Source organism: Ixodes scapularis, unplaced genomic scaffold (genome assembly GCF_016920785.2).
Source record: "Ixodes scapularis isolate PalLabHiFi unplaced genomic scaffold, ASM1692078v2 PGA_scaffold0__279_contigs__length_252992795, whole genome shotgun sequence".
NCBI classification, from domain to species: Eukaryota; Metazoa; Arthropoda; class Arachnida; order Ixodida; family Ixodidae; genus Ixodes; species Ixodes scapularis.
In genome coordinates, this window is record NW_024609835.1 from 250020286 (window position 1) to 250040801 (window position 20516).

The following is a 20516-nucleotide window of genomic DNA, read 5'->3' on the forward strand; positions in this document are numbered from 1 at the left end:
CTTGTCACATAGCAGAGCGATTCCTTGTTTTTAGCATTTCAGACATAACTTGTGTGCAATTCCTCGAAGGAAGCTGAGAACGTCGACATTGTCCCGGTTTTCGAGAGCCGCTGCCAAACAATTTTTGCGCAACTTTTGGTTCTTGCTTTGTGAGCGGCAATGTTGGCCTCTGATCGCTCCCTCGATTTCGTCTTTGACGCTAGCTTGCTCCCTTTTCATGGTGGGGATGAGCCGTAAGACACTTACGTGGTGTCCAACAACCAATATCTCCCATCGTCGGTGCCATGCCTCGACGGCGTTGTTGCCCCTTGAAAATCCGTTCTGAGCGAGGGCAAGCACATTCCAGAGGGATGGCGGGAATACTGGTGGACTTCGTATGATCACGGCGGTTTTACTTGCGGCAACACTGCGGCGTGAATTCCTAAGGAGGTAGGTAGTTGTTCTCCCACCATCGCAGCAGGTCGGAGGCTTCTTGCGGGAAGAGTGATTTCAAGGACGCATACGCATTTCATACTTCTTCGGTGGGCAAGAGCAAAAGGGCTGAAAGCTGCCTCCCCTTGATGGCGAAACCAGCCACATCATTTTTGTAGAGCACTGCCAGTCCTAGGTGCTGCACTCTCCCCCATACTGATTGGCACAAGTAGAACAGACAACCATGCACATCCGACGACAGGAGCAACGACCAAATAGCGTTTATTGTTGCCAATTCAAGGTCTGTACTCCCAGTTTTTGGATTTATAGTGGAAGTCCCATATCTGCGGTGAAGTTCAGCACTTCTTCGAAGAGTGCCTCAAACGCCATCTGAGTTTGTTGAGTGATTAGACAGTAAACAAAAAAGAACACATGGCCATGAAGATAACCGTGAATTGTGTATGACTGTTCGAAAAGCGGCGACACAGTTTTAAATGTTCTGTCCATGAGCCACATCGGAGCGTCGTTCAAATTCCTCAAGTTTTCGTCCGTGAAAAAAAATTGGGAGTCTAGCTCCATATGGGCGCTGGTGCAGTCTCACCGCAGAAACTCCCGGCCATCTATAGGCTGTTCTGAACTCGCCCTTGATGATGAGCTCCTGCATGGCAGACGGCTTCATTGCTTGGAAGGTTCTGCCTGAAGACGCTGCTACGTCTGCCGTGGCCTGCTGCACAATCTTCGCAGGTGCCTCGCCCAAGGCCGCCGCCAGAGCTTTGATCCATTCTTGAGTATGAAGAACTGTAACTCTGCAGTTATCTGGAGCATGGCTTGCGTGGGTCACTCACTGTCTTCGAGATAATCTTGCGATACCTCCTACAGGAAGGTCGGCAGTCATTCTGGCGTTGCATTGGCCTCGCTTCTCGCACCTGCAATTGTGTCTAGGACTTACTTTCTTGTCAAGCACGTAAACATAACCATCCTTGCAGCTACGTTTTGCTTTTCCCTTCTGGGAGCGCACCGCCAACTGCGTCTTCGTCCTTTCCCTCCGAATTAATGAAATGATAGCTGCTGCAGATTGATGGTGCTTCTGTACTCTGAACAGTGGGCAGCGCTGTTTGTTTCTGCTGAACAATAAGAGCTGTCCTGTCCAACTGATATGCCTTGCTTTAGGATATAGGTAGAAAAATACAAAATTTTACATCAGTTTAATCTACTGATACTGATTGATGCCTTTGCAGAACGAGTAAAACTAACTCGTGTCAGTGGAAAATGGTCTGGCGGAAAACGAGCAAGTGGTAGTCACTAAGCGTGTCATTTCTTTTTCATGTGGCTTTCGGCATCATGTCTTTTTGGCGTTTTGATTATTCGGCATTTTGATTTTGCGGCATTTCAATTTTTCATACCTTCGGCCTTTAATTCGGGCTCTTGATTTTCAGCATTTTGATAGGGCCTCCCACCACAAGGGCTGACAACGAACCAAGCACGAAGCCAGACTGTCATGCTAGAAAAACCTCGTGATATGCAACTACGCTCGGAAACATGGGTGCCATCGACAGGGCTGACCATTACATTGCTAGCTACGGCTTCACTATCTCTATCACTAGTGCACTCAGCGGTGTAGACTTTCCACTTTCCGGGGGGGGGGGGGTTGTGCAATTTTGGTACACCGGCAATTATCAGTAGTTAATTTTAGGGAGTACATTTTACAGCGTATGTATATCTTCTTCAGCTATCATTGTAAAGCAGTGCTCTTGGTCCATTATTTTTTCCAATTTTTGTTAACGACTTGCCAACAAATATTTTCTCACGCATGTGGCCCTTCGCAGATGACTTCTATCGCTTCATTGGGCGCGTTAAGTTGTGACTCCACGACTCCGGTACGGGTAACTCCGTTGGAGTCGCTACTAAACGGACTTTTGGAACAGCTCTGGATGGAGTAGGTGCCCTCTGTATGAACTTCCGGTTGTTTTATTTGTGTTTCTTTTTTTTTTCTTTTCTTCTCCTCTTCCTGGTGGGACATTGCAGAATGGTAGGCTGCTGTGGAAGCAGACCAGGCGGACGTAAAAGTGACTGATGCCGCATTACCTTCTCGCCAGAACTGGAGATTGAAGCTAACGAAAGCACGCTGGGATTACATTTCCCATGTATTTTGTCAATAAAGGCAACTTGGGCGTTATTTTGTTTACATGTCGCTACCAGAAGCTCGTTACATGGCATGTAAACAGCCTCTCAGTGAGGATCATAGCCCAGGGAAGCTTTTTGTGCGCGCGTACGCCGTGCTCTTCCCCGAAATTGCGTATTTCGCGACGTCGTGCTGATTCCTTTAGCCTTCCAGGCGCACATAAGAAAGTTGGATGATTTCAACTTTTACTGAACGCACAAGAATACGCTCTGTGACGTAGTAGGGCGCCCCTCTCCCATTTACTTTCCCGGCCAATCGGTGGAGGGCACTAGTTCCGGCTCCACATTTCTTCGTCGTCCGGTGCAGATGCTCTGCGCTCTCCCGAAAGCGCACTTGTGCATCGCGCAGAATCTATTGCGAATAAAAGTGGACGCGGTTACGACTTAGCGACGTGCTCGGGTAAGTGAAAAACCGCACTAAAAAACAGAATAATTGCTGCAAGTGTAGTAATGTGTAAAAAGAGAAAAATGCGTCACATCACATCACATCACGCAAGATCGCTGATTGAGTAGCAGTTACCATTGTTATAAAATCAAGAAAGGCGAGCAATCCGGCCGATCGCTCAAGCAATGCTCAGACCACGACCAGAACGAACGTGTCTGTTGGTTTCGTCCTGCGGGATCTGATGTCGTCGGAGGAATCGCCGCTGCGAAATGACCGGCCGTTTCCCGCGGAACCCACACCGCAGCCCAGTGAGTTGGACCTCACGCATCCAGCCAGCGATGCCCCGGCGAACCTGCCTTTAGGTCAACGGCACCTCATCCAACCACACCCTGCAGAATAGTTGGCCAGCGCGCGGTCTTATAATACCACATTTATGGCGACAAGGATGCTTGAGACTGTTCGCATGGTTGTGTCAATGTCTTCAGTGGTACCAGTTGCACCAATCTGGTCTGCCATGGATCCCGGGCCTGGTGAACCACGCGAACAATCTCAAGCTGGACATCATCGCCTGCCGTTCCAAAGCGTTCTAAGCAACAACGGCAACTTCCAGGAAGACTGAAAGACTACATACTTTCGTTTCTTATAGTGCCAATAACAGTAATACGTCTATGGACATGATTAACGAAATTGGACAAGATCCACAGATGTAATATATTTTTCCTCTCGCTTCGTTTAAGTGCATAACGCTAGTTTTAAGACATTATCGCAGTGCATAACGGAAGTCCTAGAGTAACTTGTAGTAACGTGCATAACGCGAGTCAAAGTGATTATTTAACGAAAAAGGGTACTAACGTGCCTCGTAAAGGCATTTAGAGGCAAGCGCTCAATAGTTTTTGCTTAATCTAGTTATTGATTACAAAGCATACGATGTCTAACTCAATTTTAAGTGTAAAAGTTGCATCTTAAGTTTTTTTAGGAATAGTTGACTAGTCTATTTTCAGTTGGTTCGCTCATTAATATAAAGAAAGGGAAAAGTATCAAATTAATCAAGTATCATAAATTAATGCACTGGTTATTAGGAGACATGTTTATCGCCAGTTAATATAAGAGAGTTCTCTTTCTGCGTTTCCATAGCAGCTAAGCCTTTTTTCTTTCTTTACTTTTTCCTCAGGCAAAATCGCTCTTTGCAAATTGTACAAGAAAAAAAAAAAAGAAAAATGCACCATCCCTGGACAACGCTGCACAAAGTCGTAGCGCGATAGGTTAAGAAACCGAATTAAAGAGCCTGGCCTCTCCTTGAATCACCCTGTAGAAGGTTCCCTTGCAGGCTTGCGCGCGCTCCGTCCAGTAAATTTTATCAGATCGAAGGCTAGCTACGGTCACGTGATGTCACGTTGGGATGATAAGTGAGGAGAGCAAGGAGGAAAATGAGAAAGAGGCGAGGCGTCAAGGGAGCATATGGCTTGTGGAGGCTACGCGGCTGACGTCATGCCCTCTCCTACCCTTCTATTCTCCACGGCGACTGGTGTGTTTAGCGCGCCCAAAAAAGTGGTCCCTCGATTTCCGCCTGATGACGTCATAAAAGTGTCATGCTGTCGCCGGTCGCGATCTTAGCGGCGTCCCAACAGCGGTGGTGTTGTAGCAGATGCCTGATCTGCTCCAAGTCGCTCTCAAGTGTGGCGGTCCACGGAAGTTTCGGCAGCCAGAAGTTGGGACGCCATGACGACAGCGACACTCGTGTTCGGTCGTGCTACTCGCAGCCTCCTCGTTAGCATTTCTACGACCAACCGCCAGGATCGCGACATGGACACTTCGGCTTCTGTGACGTCATTTGTTGCCACTTTGGGCACTTTGGGGGCTATGTTTGGGGGGATAGGACGCTAAACCAGCTAAACACACCAGTCGAAGACGCGTTCCAGGCACCATACCTAGGGTGCCTTCATGTCCCGCTTCGCTTGAAGGCACTCTAACCATACCTGGGTACAGTGTACTGTACCTGTACGTCAGTTGCTGCGGTCGGAGTATGAAACCGATGAAACTGAGAGAACTACTCCGGACCACCTCGACGCGCTCCGCCACTTTCACGACTTCAATAAAGGAGAACTCAAAATAATTCTACTTCAGAAGGTGGCGTCACAGACTTCAGCATAATATTTAAAATCATTTTATTAGTAAAAGTAGGTTTATAAATGAAAGCCACTATTTTCACAATTTACAGGAGTGACGTCACAGACGTCGCTGATTGTTCTTCAATGAGTCATCTTCAATCTAACATCACTTGCGTCTGTGGTTGCGTCATGCGTTTTGTGTTGCTTGAGTTGGTTGCGTGTTTTGAGCCGTTTGCAACGCGGGGTGAGATGCGGATATCGCGGTGCCTGTGTCTATCGGTGCTCAGCGTGGTTCCCTTCGTTTCCTGGCGGCGGCGGTAGTCGGGCACACGGCGCCACAGGCCGAGTTGCTAGCGCCGTGACCATGGCCGACGAGGAGCGGGCGGCGTGGGGGGCAGGTAGCGAGCTCCCGGCCGACCTGCAGGCGCCCGACGGGCCCGAGGTGCTGGACCTGTCCCGGCAGGGGCTGGACGCCCCAACGGCGGACACCAACCTGGCGCTGCTGGACGACACGGCGCGCGTCCGCGTGGCCCGGCTGCAGCACAACCTGCTGGAGCGGCTGCCCGACCGCGTCGGGGCCCTGTCGCGGCTGCACACGCTGGACGTGAGTCACAACCGGCTCGGTGCGCTGCCCGAGGAGCTGGGTGCCCTGCCAGCACTACGGGTGCTTCTGGCCGCCGGCAACCGCCTGCGCTACCTGCCCAAGGCCCTGGCCGGGCTAGCGGACCTGGAGGTGGTCAACCTCAGCGGCAACAGCTTGGACGCCCTGCCACCGCCTCTGCTCGCGCTCGGCTCGCTCAGGGCCCTCTACCTGGGCGCCAACAGACTCGAGTGCGTCCCCGAGGACATCGGCAAGCTGCAAAAGTACGCCTTCCTTTCTCTTGTAAAGAGAAACAGGTATTGAGATTTGCGGCGTCGACGACGCCGTCTAGCGGTGTAAAACTTGGAATACCGGCTGCTTCCGGCAGCACGGCTATGGTGCCTGGAATGCGTCAACGACTGGTGTCTTTACCGCGTCCAAAAAAAGTGTTCCCCTTGTGGTGTCCTGAGGACACAGAAGAAAGGGCCGACTATCCGTTCCAACGTTGAACGAAAAAGTGTTTTTAATTACAGTCATTGGTAGCCAGATGGCGTTATGGTCTATACACTGTTGCCAACATAAAAGCAGAACACAACATCACCCCCCCCCCCCCCCCTGAGAAACGAAACAACTAAGCGAAAGATAGCTAATTCATATGAAAGTCCTACAGACAAGAGGGTGACGGTGCCCGTCATCCTCTTCGGCTAGAAGATTCTGCGGCGCCTACACAGGCTAGAAGATTCTGCGGCGCCTACATCGGCTAGAAAATTCTGCAGCAACTACACAGGCTCAAGGAACGACAAGAGATTGACGGACACCGTCATCCTCCTGTCGACAGTCCTCTGCAAGGTCCGTCCGTCCACGTCGTTCCTTGTGCCTGTGTAGGCGCCGCAGAATCTTCTAGCCGATGTCTACCAACAGGACTTTCATCTTGGGGTACTTGTATTGGCAAACTCAAAACTTCCTGATGTTGTTCAACGAAGTCTGGTCCAATTGTAATTTGTATTGGCGTCACCGAAGCTTCTAGGCGATATTCCTCAACCGAGTCTGTGCCTCCTGAAACTTGACATGGCTTTGCCAAAGCTTTGAGATTCTCCCCGACGGAGTATTCGCCTTGGTTGCCCGACATAGCTCTCCTGGTTGATAGTTCTTGATCTTCAGGAATGGGTAGCAAGTGTAACAACCGTTCACCTCTTTCCGTGGCGCATCCCTCAGGCATAGCCACCAGATTGGAGGCATTCCAGCTGCCTCCGTCTTCCAGGCAGAAAGTGCCTGGACCCAACTGTTTGTGTATTTTCAGTGGTCAGGAATATGAAACAGACAAACCAGTGTCGACCAGAAACCGTAATGTCACGCTGTAAACGTTGATGTCGACGTAGATTCCTTTCTCGTGTGTTGTCAGGGTTCAGCTTCAGAAATGTGACAGAGTTTGTGGCCACCGACAATTCTTTTGCTGCGCGATTTTCCTGCTGACCTTCTTGCCTCCGCTTCGTCTTGCACACTGCAGCAAAGTGCCCCCTCTTGTTGCAGTTGCGACATGTCTTGTCTTTGGCCGGGGATTCCTTCGCATGAGCGTACTTAAACGCCCATGTCAACTTGCGCTATGTGTAGCATACCTTGTAGGGATAACCTAATCAGAACACCTGCACCAAATCGGTCTTCTAGTTGTGACACGTGACAATGGGTCGTGACAGTGAGTCTGATACCAAGCCCCTGCGATTCATGCTCGCAGTCGACAGACTTCATAAATAAAAATCCATGGGGAAAATGTGAAGCTCAACAACATTGCAGCCACACTTGCGCTGCAGCTTGTTGTGCTCATTGCATATTTTCCGCGGTTGTTCTATTAAAGTTATTTGTACACCTGACGATGACACAGTGATAGCCATACATCATAGTTTTCTGAAAGTGTAACACGATAAAAAGAAGCACTCGGAATTAACTCACGCACAACGTCCATTTCTAAGCCTTTTCGCCCATACCCTTGGTGGTTGCATACACTGTGTGAACGGGCAATCCAAAAATTCACCAGGTCAAAGGTAAATTAGTTGTGCGCTGGTATGAAGTTATGTGAAAAACGTCTCTATTAAAATGCCTGGTCAACTGTGTAGCGCCAGCAGCCCGGGGTAGAGCAGACGACGCAAAAGGCTGCGTGGGAATGGGTGGTTTACAATGCCTATAAAGATCTTCCTAATTAATGCAAAAGTGGATTCATATTATGAAATGTCCATTTAGTTCTATTTTGCCTTTTCTCTCCCGGATTTTAACCCTTTTAACTAAAATGCTTCTTATTCTTGGACTCGGACATGTGGTACCGATCACTTCCTTACACCAATATGAGCTCCCGAGTGCGTAATGCTCGTTTGACATGCCTGCCAGTTCCTGAAGCTTGCATCTAAACTAGTGCTGTAACGAAAAGCAAGTATAGCTCTTTCACAAAGAAAGACCTATTTCAGACATAATGAAGCTTGTGAAAACTACAGGCAACACATAAAGCTGGATCGAGTCCTGCATCTTTCCTTATGGTGGGTGGGTACACTCTATCAACCTGAGAAAAGACTGTGACAACAAGCTAGTCACTGGATTAACAAACTTAAATTGGTGTATCAAATACAAAAGATTATTGAGCAGACGATCACAAAATTTCTCGCCACATATGTATGGGCTGCCATCACATCCTCCCCTTTTTATATTTTAACACTGTTCCGCGTCACTATTGTTCCCTTACGTGATGCCTAGCCGGGCCTTTAAGTAAATAAGTGCAGCAAAAGAAGCGTCTGCCACGTCCGCTGCCAAGACAGCACGACGCAGCAGGGTGGAAATGGAGGGGCCACTTTTTTGGGCGCGGTCGGTGCATGGGTTGGAGACGTGTACAGACGGGGAGGGAGTGCCCTGAGCAGCGGGTCCCCACAGGCTGGAGGTGCTGTACCTGGGCGGCAACCGGCTGCAGGAGCTGCCGGCGGGGCTGGGCTCCCTGGGGCAGCTGCAGAGCCTGGTCCTGAGCGGGAACCGCCTGGTGGCCCTCCCCCCCTCGCTGTCCTGCCTGCACCGGCTGCGCTCCCTGGCCCTGCACGACAACCTGCTCACCACCCTGCCCCCCTGCCTGGTGCGGCTGCAGAACCTCGTTGAGGTGGGTTTTCTCGGGGTCCTCGGGGCAGGTGCCAGCGCCCCTCCCCTCGCAGCTCAGCCTGCGGGGCAACCCCCTGGTGGTGCGCTTCGTGCGGGACCTGACCTACGAGCCGCCCCGGCTGCGGGAGTTGGCGGCGCGCTGCGTCAAGATCCATCGGCTGCCCTGCGGGGAGGGGGAGCTCCCCCCCGCTCTGCTGGCCTACCTCGACACCGCCCGGCGCTGCGTCAACCCTCGCTGCAAGGGTGAGGCTCTTTTTTGCACCTGCAAAGGGGACGAAGCCAGGCTCTGGCACGAGTGCCCTCAACAGCGTCGGAGCGCCGCGGAAGCTACACTAGCCTCGTGGACGTGGCACGAAGGGGTTGGCTGCCGTACGGAGGGCGTCCTTGCCCCGTCAAGCGCCCTCGACCGGTGGCGTAAGGGGGCCGAGGAGCATTTTCTGCTTAACCAAGGTTTTTCTCTTGATTGGGATTTGTTATAGCGGGCTCAAATGTAATTTAGCTGCTTTTAGGATTCTGATAATATCAAAATGTCGGAATGATGCTAGTCTTAAGGGGGAACACTGGTCTTGGGGCTTTTTTTCTTATTCTGTTGAAACTGCATAAGCTTGTTCAGCTTTTTGTGCTGATTTCATAGATCTGGTTGTTTTCTCAGTCAGGAGAATTGTCCTCAAGCTAATTAAAACATGCCTGCCTTCTTTTGGACAAACAACAGGAAAAAAGTTGCTCAACAAAATATCCTTTTTAACACATGGCTAGATACTAGAAAGTGTAAAGCATACAATGTTGCAAGTACTTTTAAGATAAACCCCCTATTAGTGATTTTACCACACATTGAAGTTCAGTGCTCAATGCATGGCTAACAAGAAATAAAACAAAAAATCAAATAGAAAATTTTCTAGACTTTTATTAGAAAATCTGCTCTCAACATTTGTATGCTTCACACATTTAGCTACATATGTCAGGAAAGGTTATGTTTCTATCTGCTCTGGATGCTGAGATATCCCTCCTGCAAATTTTTCACGAGTCCAAAAATTGTCTTGCGAAAACAATGTTTTAGAATCCACTTCATCTCTCATTCAGCCCGCATAGACATTATTAGTTGATTTATAGCCCAAATATTCACCCACAAAATTAGAAGCCTGGTAAATTCAGAAGAACAACAGCCATCGCCATTTTCAAAAGAATGCAGTTTTAGGACGTTTTTGGCTCCAAGGACCCATGTCCCCCCTTAATGGATTTATATGGTGGTGTTCATTCCTCGAGGTTTTTTAAGGAAAAGAAGGCACCTGCTTCCTTTAGCTCTTTGCCACTACTAGAGTCGACTGCCTCTCTGCAGTTCTGTTCATCAAAGCCATATACTAGTGACTGTTGAGAAGTTTTTAACTTAACCTAATTACCCTAGTACAATTTTGGTAACTATATTTTCTAAGTTGCAGTGAAATGTAACTAAAATAGTTGGTTTCTGAATGACTTAAATTCAATTACAGCTGCTTGTGCAGTTGGTTTTCTCAATTTAGCCTCGATGTGAGCACTACTGAGTGGCCACCCCTACCTAAAATTCTGCCACAAAACGTGATTAAAATTGCAACGACCTTTCCCTTCAAAGTCGTATAATGCATAAAATGCTGTATTTAAGAGGTGATCACTTTAATTTGTTTAGAAGACTATATGCAGTATTGTCTAGTATAGGTTACGTGGCAGCAATATACTATACATATGTATATATATAAACATTGAGGGACGTCGATTTAAGTGATCCTAATTTTCCCGCTAAATTTAGCTGGGAAACAACATTGGCGTAATGTTCGCGTGATGTCAGGTTACATGACATCAGTTCTCCTGCATAATCTAGCGGGTTAACTGAATTTGTGTATTGGTCACTTCACATAAATTTAGCGGGAAATGCACAAATAGACGGACAAAATTTTGCTATGGGTGATGGCGTCATCCGCATTTCAAAAGCTTTCACCGCGACGTCATCAAATGAACGCCGTGACGATGCCAAGGTGTTTGTGTGACATCGTCGGCACAACGGTCGTGATTCGAATTGACGACTCGTCATGTGGTCGCACGACACAACGTCACGTGAAACCGTGTTATCACACGACACTGATGTCACGTGACCCGACGTCGCATCGTGGGGCGACGCTGTGTGTTCTCAATTGGTCGACGCCATGCAGCTTTCGGAATTTGGTGGCAGGGCGGTGTACTGTGCCGGTTGTGGCAAGGGTCTCGTGCGTTCGCACAACCTTTTCAATAGATACTAGAAAAGCAGTAAAATTGAACACGGGGCTGCAGAACTGCTCGGACGTCTCGTTGCACGTCGTGGTGGCGGCCCGCTTTTTTGTGTCTGCCGGCGGCGAATGAGCTGTCACAGCGGGCACGCTTCGCCTTTCTTCGGCCGATTGGGTAAAGGCTAGAGTTATCCCAAATCCTGCCTGGGGGCTTAGTGAAAAGCAAGAACAGTTCTTTCTCCATGATCGAGAAAGTTTTCAAGCTCTTCGACTTGGATAAGTAGAAACCACTGGGTCTCATTTTGGGAATTTTGCGGTAGTAATTAGATTTGTGCCCCTTATAGCCGATCCACATGACTGACAGAATCACTATTTTCGTCTGCGGACCGTGTATCGCGTGACCGTCACGTCACCGATTCCTGCAATCCTCGCTTTGTCCGCAAACGCCAAGACAGATAAAGTCCAGTGTCCGCGGCGTCTGCTTGTCGTATCCCTCGTGTGGATGTGCCTGAGAGACGGACAAACCGCGGACATGTAGTCCTGTGATCAATCCGTCCGCAGATCAGTCCGTCGTGTGAATCGCCTCTTAGTGTCATGGGTTGGTTTTCTCACGTCCCGCACGCGACACGCAGTCGGTGAACATTAAACCCAGTGAAAATTAAACCCAGTCTCTTTTCGACCTTTACAGAGGGGATTGCAGGTTGCGCATCCAACTGGAACTGACGTGCCCTTGTGACGTTGGGAACCCTTTTAGCCGACGTGCAGCGGTACGCTGGCACCTCTCCAGTGGAGAGCATTTTATCTCCACGCATTTCAGGGAAACTGGAGCTCTCTTTAGCAGATAAGGGACTGACGCCGCAGGAGATAAGGACGCGAGTGTGCGCAACGGAATCTTGGTTGCACACTTTCATGCAAACCGAGTCTTCGCCAAGTACCCCCCGCCCTTTACGGCGCGCTCGACTGTTGAGTCTAAGACGCGCGCTGCTGTCCACGTGGAATACTTGCAACATGCTGTTCCAGCATGGGGGCCATCTTTACGTGCAAGGTGTTACCAATGTAGGGAAAAAAAAAAGGGCATCTGGAAAGAAAAAGTTCCGCGGGAACCGCAGCTGACGGTTTGGGGGGTTCTAAAAGTTGCGCAGCACTGTTAAAAAAGACGAGTTTAGGCGTGTTTTCCTCAGAAAGCCGACCAGAGCTTTTGTAGCCTTTGCTCCTCCGCGTAGTTGGCTCCAGGCATTTCTACCTCGTACCAGGGTCCGTTATGCAAGTGTGCTTTCAAGTTTACTCGCTTTTCTACGTTGCCTACCGCACTCCAACATGAGCCGCAGGTCAGACTCGAGTGCTGCGTTGGCGTTTGACTTGGACTCTTTATTTGCTTATTTGTTTAATTTATTTCAAATACCCTCAGAGGCATTACAGAGGGGGTGTTTGTGAGTTGTTATATATCGCTCCAAAACTAGGTGCCGTCGCTGACGGTGACAATATTCTTCGGGAGGTCGTTCGAGACCATAATGGCGTCGGGAAGGGCAAAATAGAGGTAATCCGTCAAGCTGGATCTGGGCTGGGCGATTTTGCAGGAAGGATCAAACCTTGGAGAAACGTAATAGAGTTGGGCGGTAATCAATTTCCTGTAAAAGGCAAAAGCGGGAAATGTTACGATGAGTAAAAATATTATCAATGTTAAGTTGAGCTTTCATGGCAGACACTAGAGAAACATGAGTAATTTAACAGGATGAAACGATTGACTCGGTTCTGGACAGATGTAATTAGGTTTGCTAAAGAGAATTGGTGAGGACTGCAAATCGAAGCCACATATTTTGATTTTGGGTGGACAAGGGCAACATAGAGAAGACTTTTAAAGGTGCACTGACAGAGTCTTTATGCTCGCTGAGGTTTTTATTTGAACATGACCTATAACAGCCCAACTACCCAAAACACAAGCTGCAGCTCTAAGTTTGTTTTCTTTCCACTCAGAAACACCCGGTCAAGAATTAACCAGTTTCAGTCGCACTCAGCCTCTTTTTTATGGTCATGTGGCGTTCAAACTATGTGTACCAGATATATTCAAAATCGGGGGTCATCTAAGGCACACATTCAATATTAAAATAGAAAAGAATATTGTCAGGAATGACAAATCATGATGAGAAAACCAACCCACAACACTAATAGTCGATTCACACGACAGACTGATGCACGGATGGATTGATCACGTGACGACATGTCTGCGGTTCGTCCGTCTCCCAGGCACATCCACACGAGGGATACGACGAGCAGATGCCAGTGGGGATGAACCAAACTTGATTATGTGGATGCTTGGGCTAGTTGGTAATTCATGCTTGGATGGAACAGTGCTGATCAATCACACTCACAGGCACACAAGGAGGGAACAGACTCTCAGCGCTGACTAACAACTCAGTCCTATATTTCTTCTTCCTCAAACCGTCGTCGTCTTCGTCGTTAAAGGAGCTGTGCAACGATTTTAAAGTTGAAAGAATTGGCATCTTTTACTTTTGACATTGATCACCTTGTCACAAAGGACTGAAAACACACCTCCTTCCTTCGATATGTTGCGATTCCGCTGCATAATCGCGAGGCAAATATTAGAATATTCCTCGAACAGCAGCCGCGAGCGGCGGCCATAAGAAACATGCGGCATGATGTCAATGGGGGTCTTGTAGAAAGATAGCAACTTGTGCGAATACCTGCTCGATAAAAGGTAACTTTTCTATAAATCTTGTCGTTCTAACATAAATATAAATGCGTCAAAAACCTGGTATCATCGACAAAACTTTTATTATACGGAGTTTCAGTGGCGCCATCTATCCCAGGTCCACAAAACCATCAGCTCTATCTGCTACCGTGAACAGCCGCCAGAAGCCAAAGGGGGAGGGGGACAGGGCCAGACGGGTATGGCCGGACCCCGGATGACACTTTCCTCTTTTCACCATATTGTTCGCGCTGCGTCCACCAGCACATGGTCACGCGGTCGCGAGCGGATGAGTTTTCGCTGCTCACAGATGGCTCTGGAGAGAGAGCTTCACCGGAACCCCACCCCACCCCATTGACGTCACAGCGCACAAGACTCGCAAGATGGTGAAGAAGTTGAGAGCTGCCGAAAACCTCAATCTTTGTCCATTTTTAAAATAAAAACTAGGACATGTAGGCAAAAGCGGTTTTTGTTCTTTACTTCAGCAAGGTCGAGACACCAACTCCCAAATTATTTAAGCAAAGCACTGAAACTGTTGGACCGCTCCTTTAAAGAGAACATGTTAAATTTTAAACACCAGAAACCAAATAGCCAAAAAACATTAATAAATAAATAATAAATAACTAAATAAGCATTTTGGGGCAAAGTTGTTCCCAAAACAAAATAGAAGGTTAGCATCGCAGGTGTCGGATGTCGGCAAAACAGCAGGATTGAGCGCTGGGGCGAGACTGACCCCCGCTCTCAAGCCCATATGTGCCTGTGTGGGTTTCTGGAACATTCGGCGTAGAACGTTCGGCGCGTAGCACATCCGTACCTCGATCAGATGACAAGATTCTCGAACTTGTGAGAACGCCCAATTGAGAGAATAAATAAAGGATGCGTAGCTCTCAAAAATCGAACTGGGGACCTCCACTTGAAAGCCAAGCACGGTAACCACTCGGCCACGCGTGCACTCTCTCGGCGACGCGCGTGGCAATATAAACTTCATTTTTGTGGGCAGTCCAAGAAGCTGCAAATAAGTTGATGGAAAAGAAAAGAATTTGCACATATCACAGGACAGGAGGTACATGCACTCATGATTTTACATACTGCTACTGGACGATGTGATGGTGGCGCACAACGGACCAAAGTTGCGACGGGTGTGTGGTCGCTACTTCGTAACTATCATTCGTGGTTCCAGCCAATTGATCTGCAAGTGCAGAACATTGAACAGAAGGGATATAAGCTTGAAACAACCGTGCAACAAACGGTTCACGCAACTTCACCGTTGTCGTCGTCCGCTTTACACGCCGGAGTAGCGGAGGAAAAAAAATGTGGTCGGTTATAGCCACGTGACTTCCAGCCGTGAGCTTCCGTGCTCGTGTTTTGGTTTCAAGCATTTGAGTTTTCTTGGTTTTGTTAAAAATGTATGTTACTCTGCAGCAAAGTAAGGATTGGGTAGTCTGTGTGGGGATTTCTGTGATCTCCCTTCCCCGATGGCTGTGATAACAGCCGCGGGTCGGAACGCTTGGTCTCCTTTACCGTGAGCTCAGACCTGTTCGTGAAGTGGAGGGTCCCTTTCTAGGAGGGTACTCCCCTCACTCTCTCATGGGGTGACCTCTTTCCGCTCTCCCGCTCGAATCACTGCTGAAAGGCAAGGAGGTCTTGTCCCTATTTTTCCCGCTTTTGGGAGGGGGACTCGCCCGTTTACTGTGAAAAAGGTAGGGTTTATATCGGCGACTTCTCCGATGCTTCCCCGATTCTGGCTCTCCGGAACCCCGTGTCTGGCTGGAAAAACCTTTTCTTACCTTGCCAGCGCGGGGGCATTTTGGATGGGGACATTGTAGTTCTTTTAGAAGAGTGTTACCAAGAGTAAATACCCTTGGACTCTGTCCTTACTCTGGTACATGTGTCTTCTGTTCTGTTATATTTTAAGAGTTAGACAAGACAGGATCATTGGCACCGATGGAGACGTCTACTGAACCGACCCACTGTAACGTAGCCCTAAACGCCGTCTGTATTGCTGCGCAGATGCGAGGACCACGCTACTAGTTTTGACATCTCCTTTGAGATTGCTTACGTTGTTGAGATAACCCTTTGGTTACTCCTCAGTACATCTGTTAGTAGCTACAAATCCCGCACCTGACACTCTATTAAATTGCCTGGCAGAAAATGATATAAAACATCTTGGGCGTTGTCAGTGTCACTGACACATCAAAATCATATTTTTTTTTATTATCCGAAACAATTGAAAATGATGCCGGGACATTACCCTCAAAATTCGAAACTTGGGAATTCAGTATATGTGAAGTAAAAAAACAATTTCCAAATGCCGAATTTGAAGTTCTTGCGCAATCTGCGCCGGTGCGTTGACGTCAAATATTGCGGAGTCCTGAGAGTCTACTATCTTTCGCGACTCCACGCTGTTGCCACCGCGACCCAAAGCGAGGAGGAAAGGACCAGGAGAGATGAGGGCGGAGGCGGACCTTGAAAAACCGGTTTGTTCGTCCGGTTTTCCGACCCACCGATCATCCTCCGCTCGTGCGCCACCAAGTTTTCCGAGGGAGGGTACAAATCCAGGAGCCGACATCACACCGGACTCTGATTTTTGGTATTTCAAAAAGAAGGGCCATAGTGTGTTTGCAATTGCATTAAAAAACATGTTTTACGTTTGCCGTTATTAAATGTTATAGAAATGTAGCCTACAAAGCTTCTAAATTTCATGATTCTTGACGTCGCGAATCAAAAGCGAGGAGGCGAAAAGCGGGAGAGGAAAACGGCAAAAATAAAAAGGCGTGTGCGCGCGTTAAAAAATTTTTTCGAGATGCATTTCTTTTTTTTTGTGTCTACGACTACAACTTATATCGTTTTAGACAATAAAAATAACTATGACCCTTCGGGTCATAGTTCTTTTTATGCTGGCGGGTGCCGCGCGAACAATATGGTGAGAGAAGGAAAGTCTCATCCGAGTCCGGCCATACCCGTCCGGCCCTGTCCCCCTCCCCCTCCGGCTTCTGGCGGCTGTTTGCGTCACGCAGATAGAGCTGACGGTTTTGTTTACCTAGGATAAATTGCGCCACTAAAACTCCGTATAATAAAAGTTTTGTCGATGACACCAGGGTTTTGACGCATTCATATTTATATGTTGGAGCGGCAAGGTTTATAGAAAAGTTACCTTTTATCGAGCAGGCATTCGCACAAGTTGCTATCTTTCTACAGGACCCCCATTGACGTCATGCCGCATGTTTCTCATGGCCGCCGCTCGCGGTTGCTGGTCGAGGAATATTCCAATTTTTGCCTCGCTATTACGCGGCGGAATCGCAACATTTCGATGAAAGGAGGTGTGTTTTCTGTCATTTGTGACAAGGTGAACAATGTCAAAAGTAGAAGATGCCAATTCTTTCAGCGTTAAAATCGTTGCACAGCTCCTTTAAGGACAGGAGAGGCGGACAGTCGTTGTGGAAATATCCTAATCTGCAGGTTGCTGAAGCTGATAGTATTAATATGAATATGCCAAGAGAGATGAGAAGTAATGTGGACCCCTAAATAGTCGAAGCATAAGCAAGGGTGTGAAGAGTTAAATTCGGTTGGGGATAAGAGGGGGAGAAACACATGCATTTACATTTATTGATAAGAGGCCACATAACACCAGTCGGCTATTTTATTGATGTCATTTTGTAATGTCAAGAAGTCATCAGTTATTTTCCTATTCATGACTGATTCATGAGCAAAGAGAGTAAATCTTCCAAAGAAAAATATTTAAGGCATAGGAGGGCAGTTGGTATATCGCAGCTTGTATAATATTTGCGCATGCCAGAGATACAAAATCATTGGTCATACGAGTAAAATTGAACAAAGTATGGTACATTCTGTTCTGAAATTACGAGGAAACACCTCCTCAGACTGTTATCCGCACAGGGCTCTACTTATAGGTTTGTATGAAGATTCTACATCAAATCTAAACTTTTTTTTTTTACACCGATAATTATTGTTTTTTATCGTCCGTACAAGACTGGCTGAGGTCCACCAATTTAGGAAAAATAAATGGGGAAAAACACGCGCTTCCTTATAAATAAATGATGGCCTAATTATAATCTGAGCCCGGAGCCAACTGCCCCCTGATTCGGCAAGAGGCCACCCGGAGTCTGCCGCAGTGTGGCATCGGTTCGTCGTCACGCCCTAAAAGCGTCGCTGCACTCAATCGATCAAGGGGAAACGTCGGCTGGCTTCAGACTGACATTCGGAAGGTGGTTCGTTGCCATGGAGTCTGTAGGAGACGGGTTGTGCAGAACGGCACTACGGCGAGAGGTGTGCGTTTGGACCTTTTCGAAAAGGGTGAAATGCGAGCAAAACGGGAAATGTGAACCTAATGCGGACCACCAATTTTCTCCCGCACCCAATATTTTGACAAAGCGGAGAGCACATTTTTTTAGAGCGCGGCTCCTAGGCACCCATTTCTGGCCTTAGCGGCGTCGCCGTCACCGCGCGTTGCATTATGGGACATTGATCATAAGGACGTCACGAGTAATGTCGCGAAGGTCACGAGTAATGTCGCGAAGGTCACGAGAGGGCCACGAGTGACGTCATGAGGAAAAAGGGAGAGGAGGAAGGGAGGAGGACGGGAGGGGGAGGAGGAGAGGCATGCCCTCCTTTTTGTACCCTCCCCTCCTCCTCCTCAAGGGCTGCGCTCTGATTTGGCATTGCAGGGAATTGTAAACGTCTTTAACTTTTTGGTTCCGGTGACTGGCCTTCTTTTCTCGGAACGAGGGTCCTTGGACTGGTCGGGTGCATATGAGCGTAAGTGGCCGGAGGAGCCCGGTATCCCCGGTGTGATTGCCGCTCCCTGCGCAGGGGTGTACTTCGATGCCCGGGTGGAGCACATCAAGTTTGTGGACTTCTGCGGCAAGTACCGGCTGCCGCTGCTCCAGTACCTCTGTTCGGCCCAGTGCAGCTCGCAGCTGGCCGGGTCCGGCTCCGAGTCCGAGGCGTCCGATGAGGAGGGCGGCGTCGACCCGTCCCGGCTGCGCAGGGTGCTGCTCGGCTGAGGAGCTTCTGTACCCCCCGCGCCTGTTTGGGACGCCCTTGCGGCCTCAACTGCTTGGGTCCCACACACCCGTTTGTCCCTCCGTGCTCGCGTCTGGTAAAGCCCTTGTGAGAGCGAGTTACCACAATTCTCTATGCCACCGTCATTCCTCTCGACGCATTGAGAATAGAGTTTGGTGTTATCGGCGTAAAATTTTTTTTTTTTCATACTACTTTTTTTTTGGATATTTTAATTTTTTTGGTGGGTATGCTTACCACACTTTTTTTACTGTAAGGATCTAGTAAGCATATGGTAAATGAGCGGGTGTACTGGATTTTTTAACGTTAACGGTGATACCTGCGGACCTTCTTTGAGCGAAGGGCGCATTATCTTTTTAGAAGTGCCGGGTGACTTTCCATAGTTCTAGCCATTAAACAAATGGCACTCTTTAGGAAGGTGTTGTCATGGACAGTATGCAACGGGGCCATTTGGCAGGGTATTCAGTTTAGCACCTTGAGCAGCACAGCTTGCTAGGTATGTCCTATTATTACTAACCATTTTTGGTAAACATTGAATTTTTTCAGTCGATGCGACTAACCTGCGCATAAGCCACTTCCTCAGCTTCCAGGGTTGTCCGGCATATGGCGTAAACTTTTATGCGCTTGCAAACAAGGTATTCTGACAAACGAAGCTGCGGGATGTTCTCGGCAATCCTAGAGTTGCGACGCAGTGGAAACGCGTCGCAACTCCAGGGTTTGTGCGATCTGTCGGCGCTGGCAGCCAAGATAGCGTCCCCAGGTCTTGAGCATTGGGTTCTATTCACAATTCACCTGGCTCTTTTGCGACTGTCACGCTGGCAGGGAGTGCCACCGCACCTCTTCCTGTTCGGAATGTCACTGAAATCGCCGCTGCATTCACTCGGGACACGTGCACTGTGCGAGTGTCCCAGAAATGTGGTTTTCTACACATTACACACACAGGTGACGCGAGTGTCCCAGAAATCTGTAGTTTTCTCTGTGTGCGGCCCCAAACTTTTTTTTTTTTTGGAACTGCAGAAAGAAGTTTGCGCAGCATCAATGAGTACAACGATGATCGGCGCTTGAAGTGGACCCATTGTCCGCATTTGTGAACAGAATAACGCTGCACATAGATTTCGTCTGGTGCACGACCACAGTGTGCACTAGGATGACTGAAGACTGATGTTTTGAATTTTGCCTTTGTTTTAGTGCTGTATTTTATGCCTTTGGAACTTTCTTTGTTTGTCCAACGTCCTTGGAACGCATCCCACGAGACGTCGGTTCTGTCGGTGCGGCTAGCTTGTGGACAGGTTTGAAGGTTGGCAGCTCCAGGCCCATCATCTTCTCTTAGCGGGAAGGAAGGTGCCGGAGCAGGAGATTGAAGAAATGCGTGAGGAGCGTTCTGCAGAGTCAGCGGTGAATTGCGGCTGCTGACTTGGCCTTCGTTGGCTTCGTGCTTCCCTGGCACCCGATCAAAGAGCTTGGGGCTGATCCGTTCGTCTTCCCATTTCCACTGCTCAAGTTTCAATTCTCAAGTTTGCCTTAAAGTGCAACATATTTTCTACACTTTTACACTTGTTTTTCGCTTTAACTGCCATTATTTTTGTTAACTTTTTCATACAGCAAGTTTGTGCAACAAATACTGTTTGAGTTCGCTAGTTTTTGTTAACATAAGTGCCTCTAGTCTAGTGTTACTAAATTAACATAAATGCCTCTACTGTTATTCAACGATTCAGTCTGAACAATAAATCCGCCTTGCAGA

At 48.3% G+C, this 20516-nt stretch overlaps 1 protein-coding gene across 2 annotated transcripts; it reads left to right on the forward strand.

The window, feature by feature from the left end:
* Nucleotides 1-4882: 4882 nt before the first annotated feature.
* Nucleotides 4883-20516, forward strand: LOC8033522 (leucine-rich repeat-containing protein 58). Of its 2 annotated transcripts, XM_029988418.3 has the most exons (4): nt 4887-5949; nt 8579-8795; nt 8848-9037; nt 18566-20516. In XM_029988418.3, the coding sequence occupies exons 1-4, from the start codon at nt 5450-5452 to the stop codon at nt 18757-18759; spliced, it is 1101 nt and encodes a 366-aa protein (XP_029844278.1). In that variant the 5' UTR covers nt 4887-5449; the 3' UTR covers nt 18760-20516. The 2 variants fall into 2 exon arrangements, with proteins under 2 accessions (XP_040356842.1, XP_029844278.1); XM_040500908.2 differs by having other exon boundaries at nt 4883-5949; nt 8579-9037.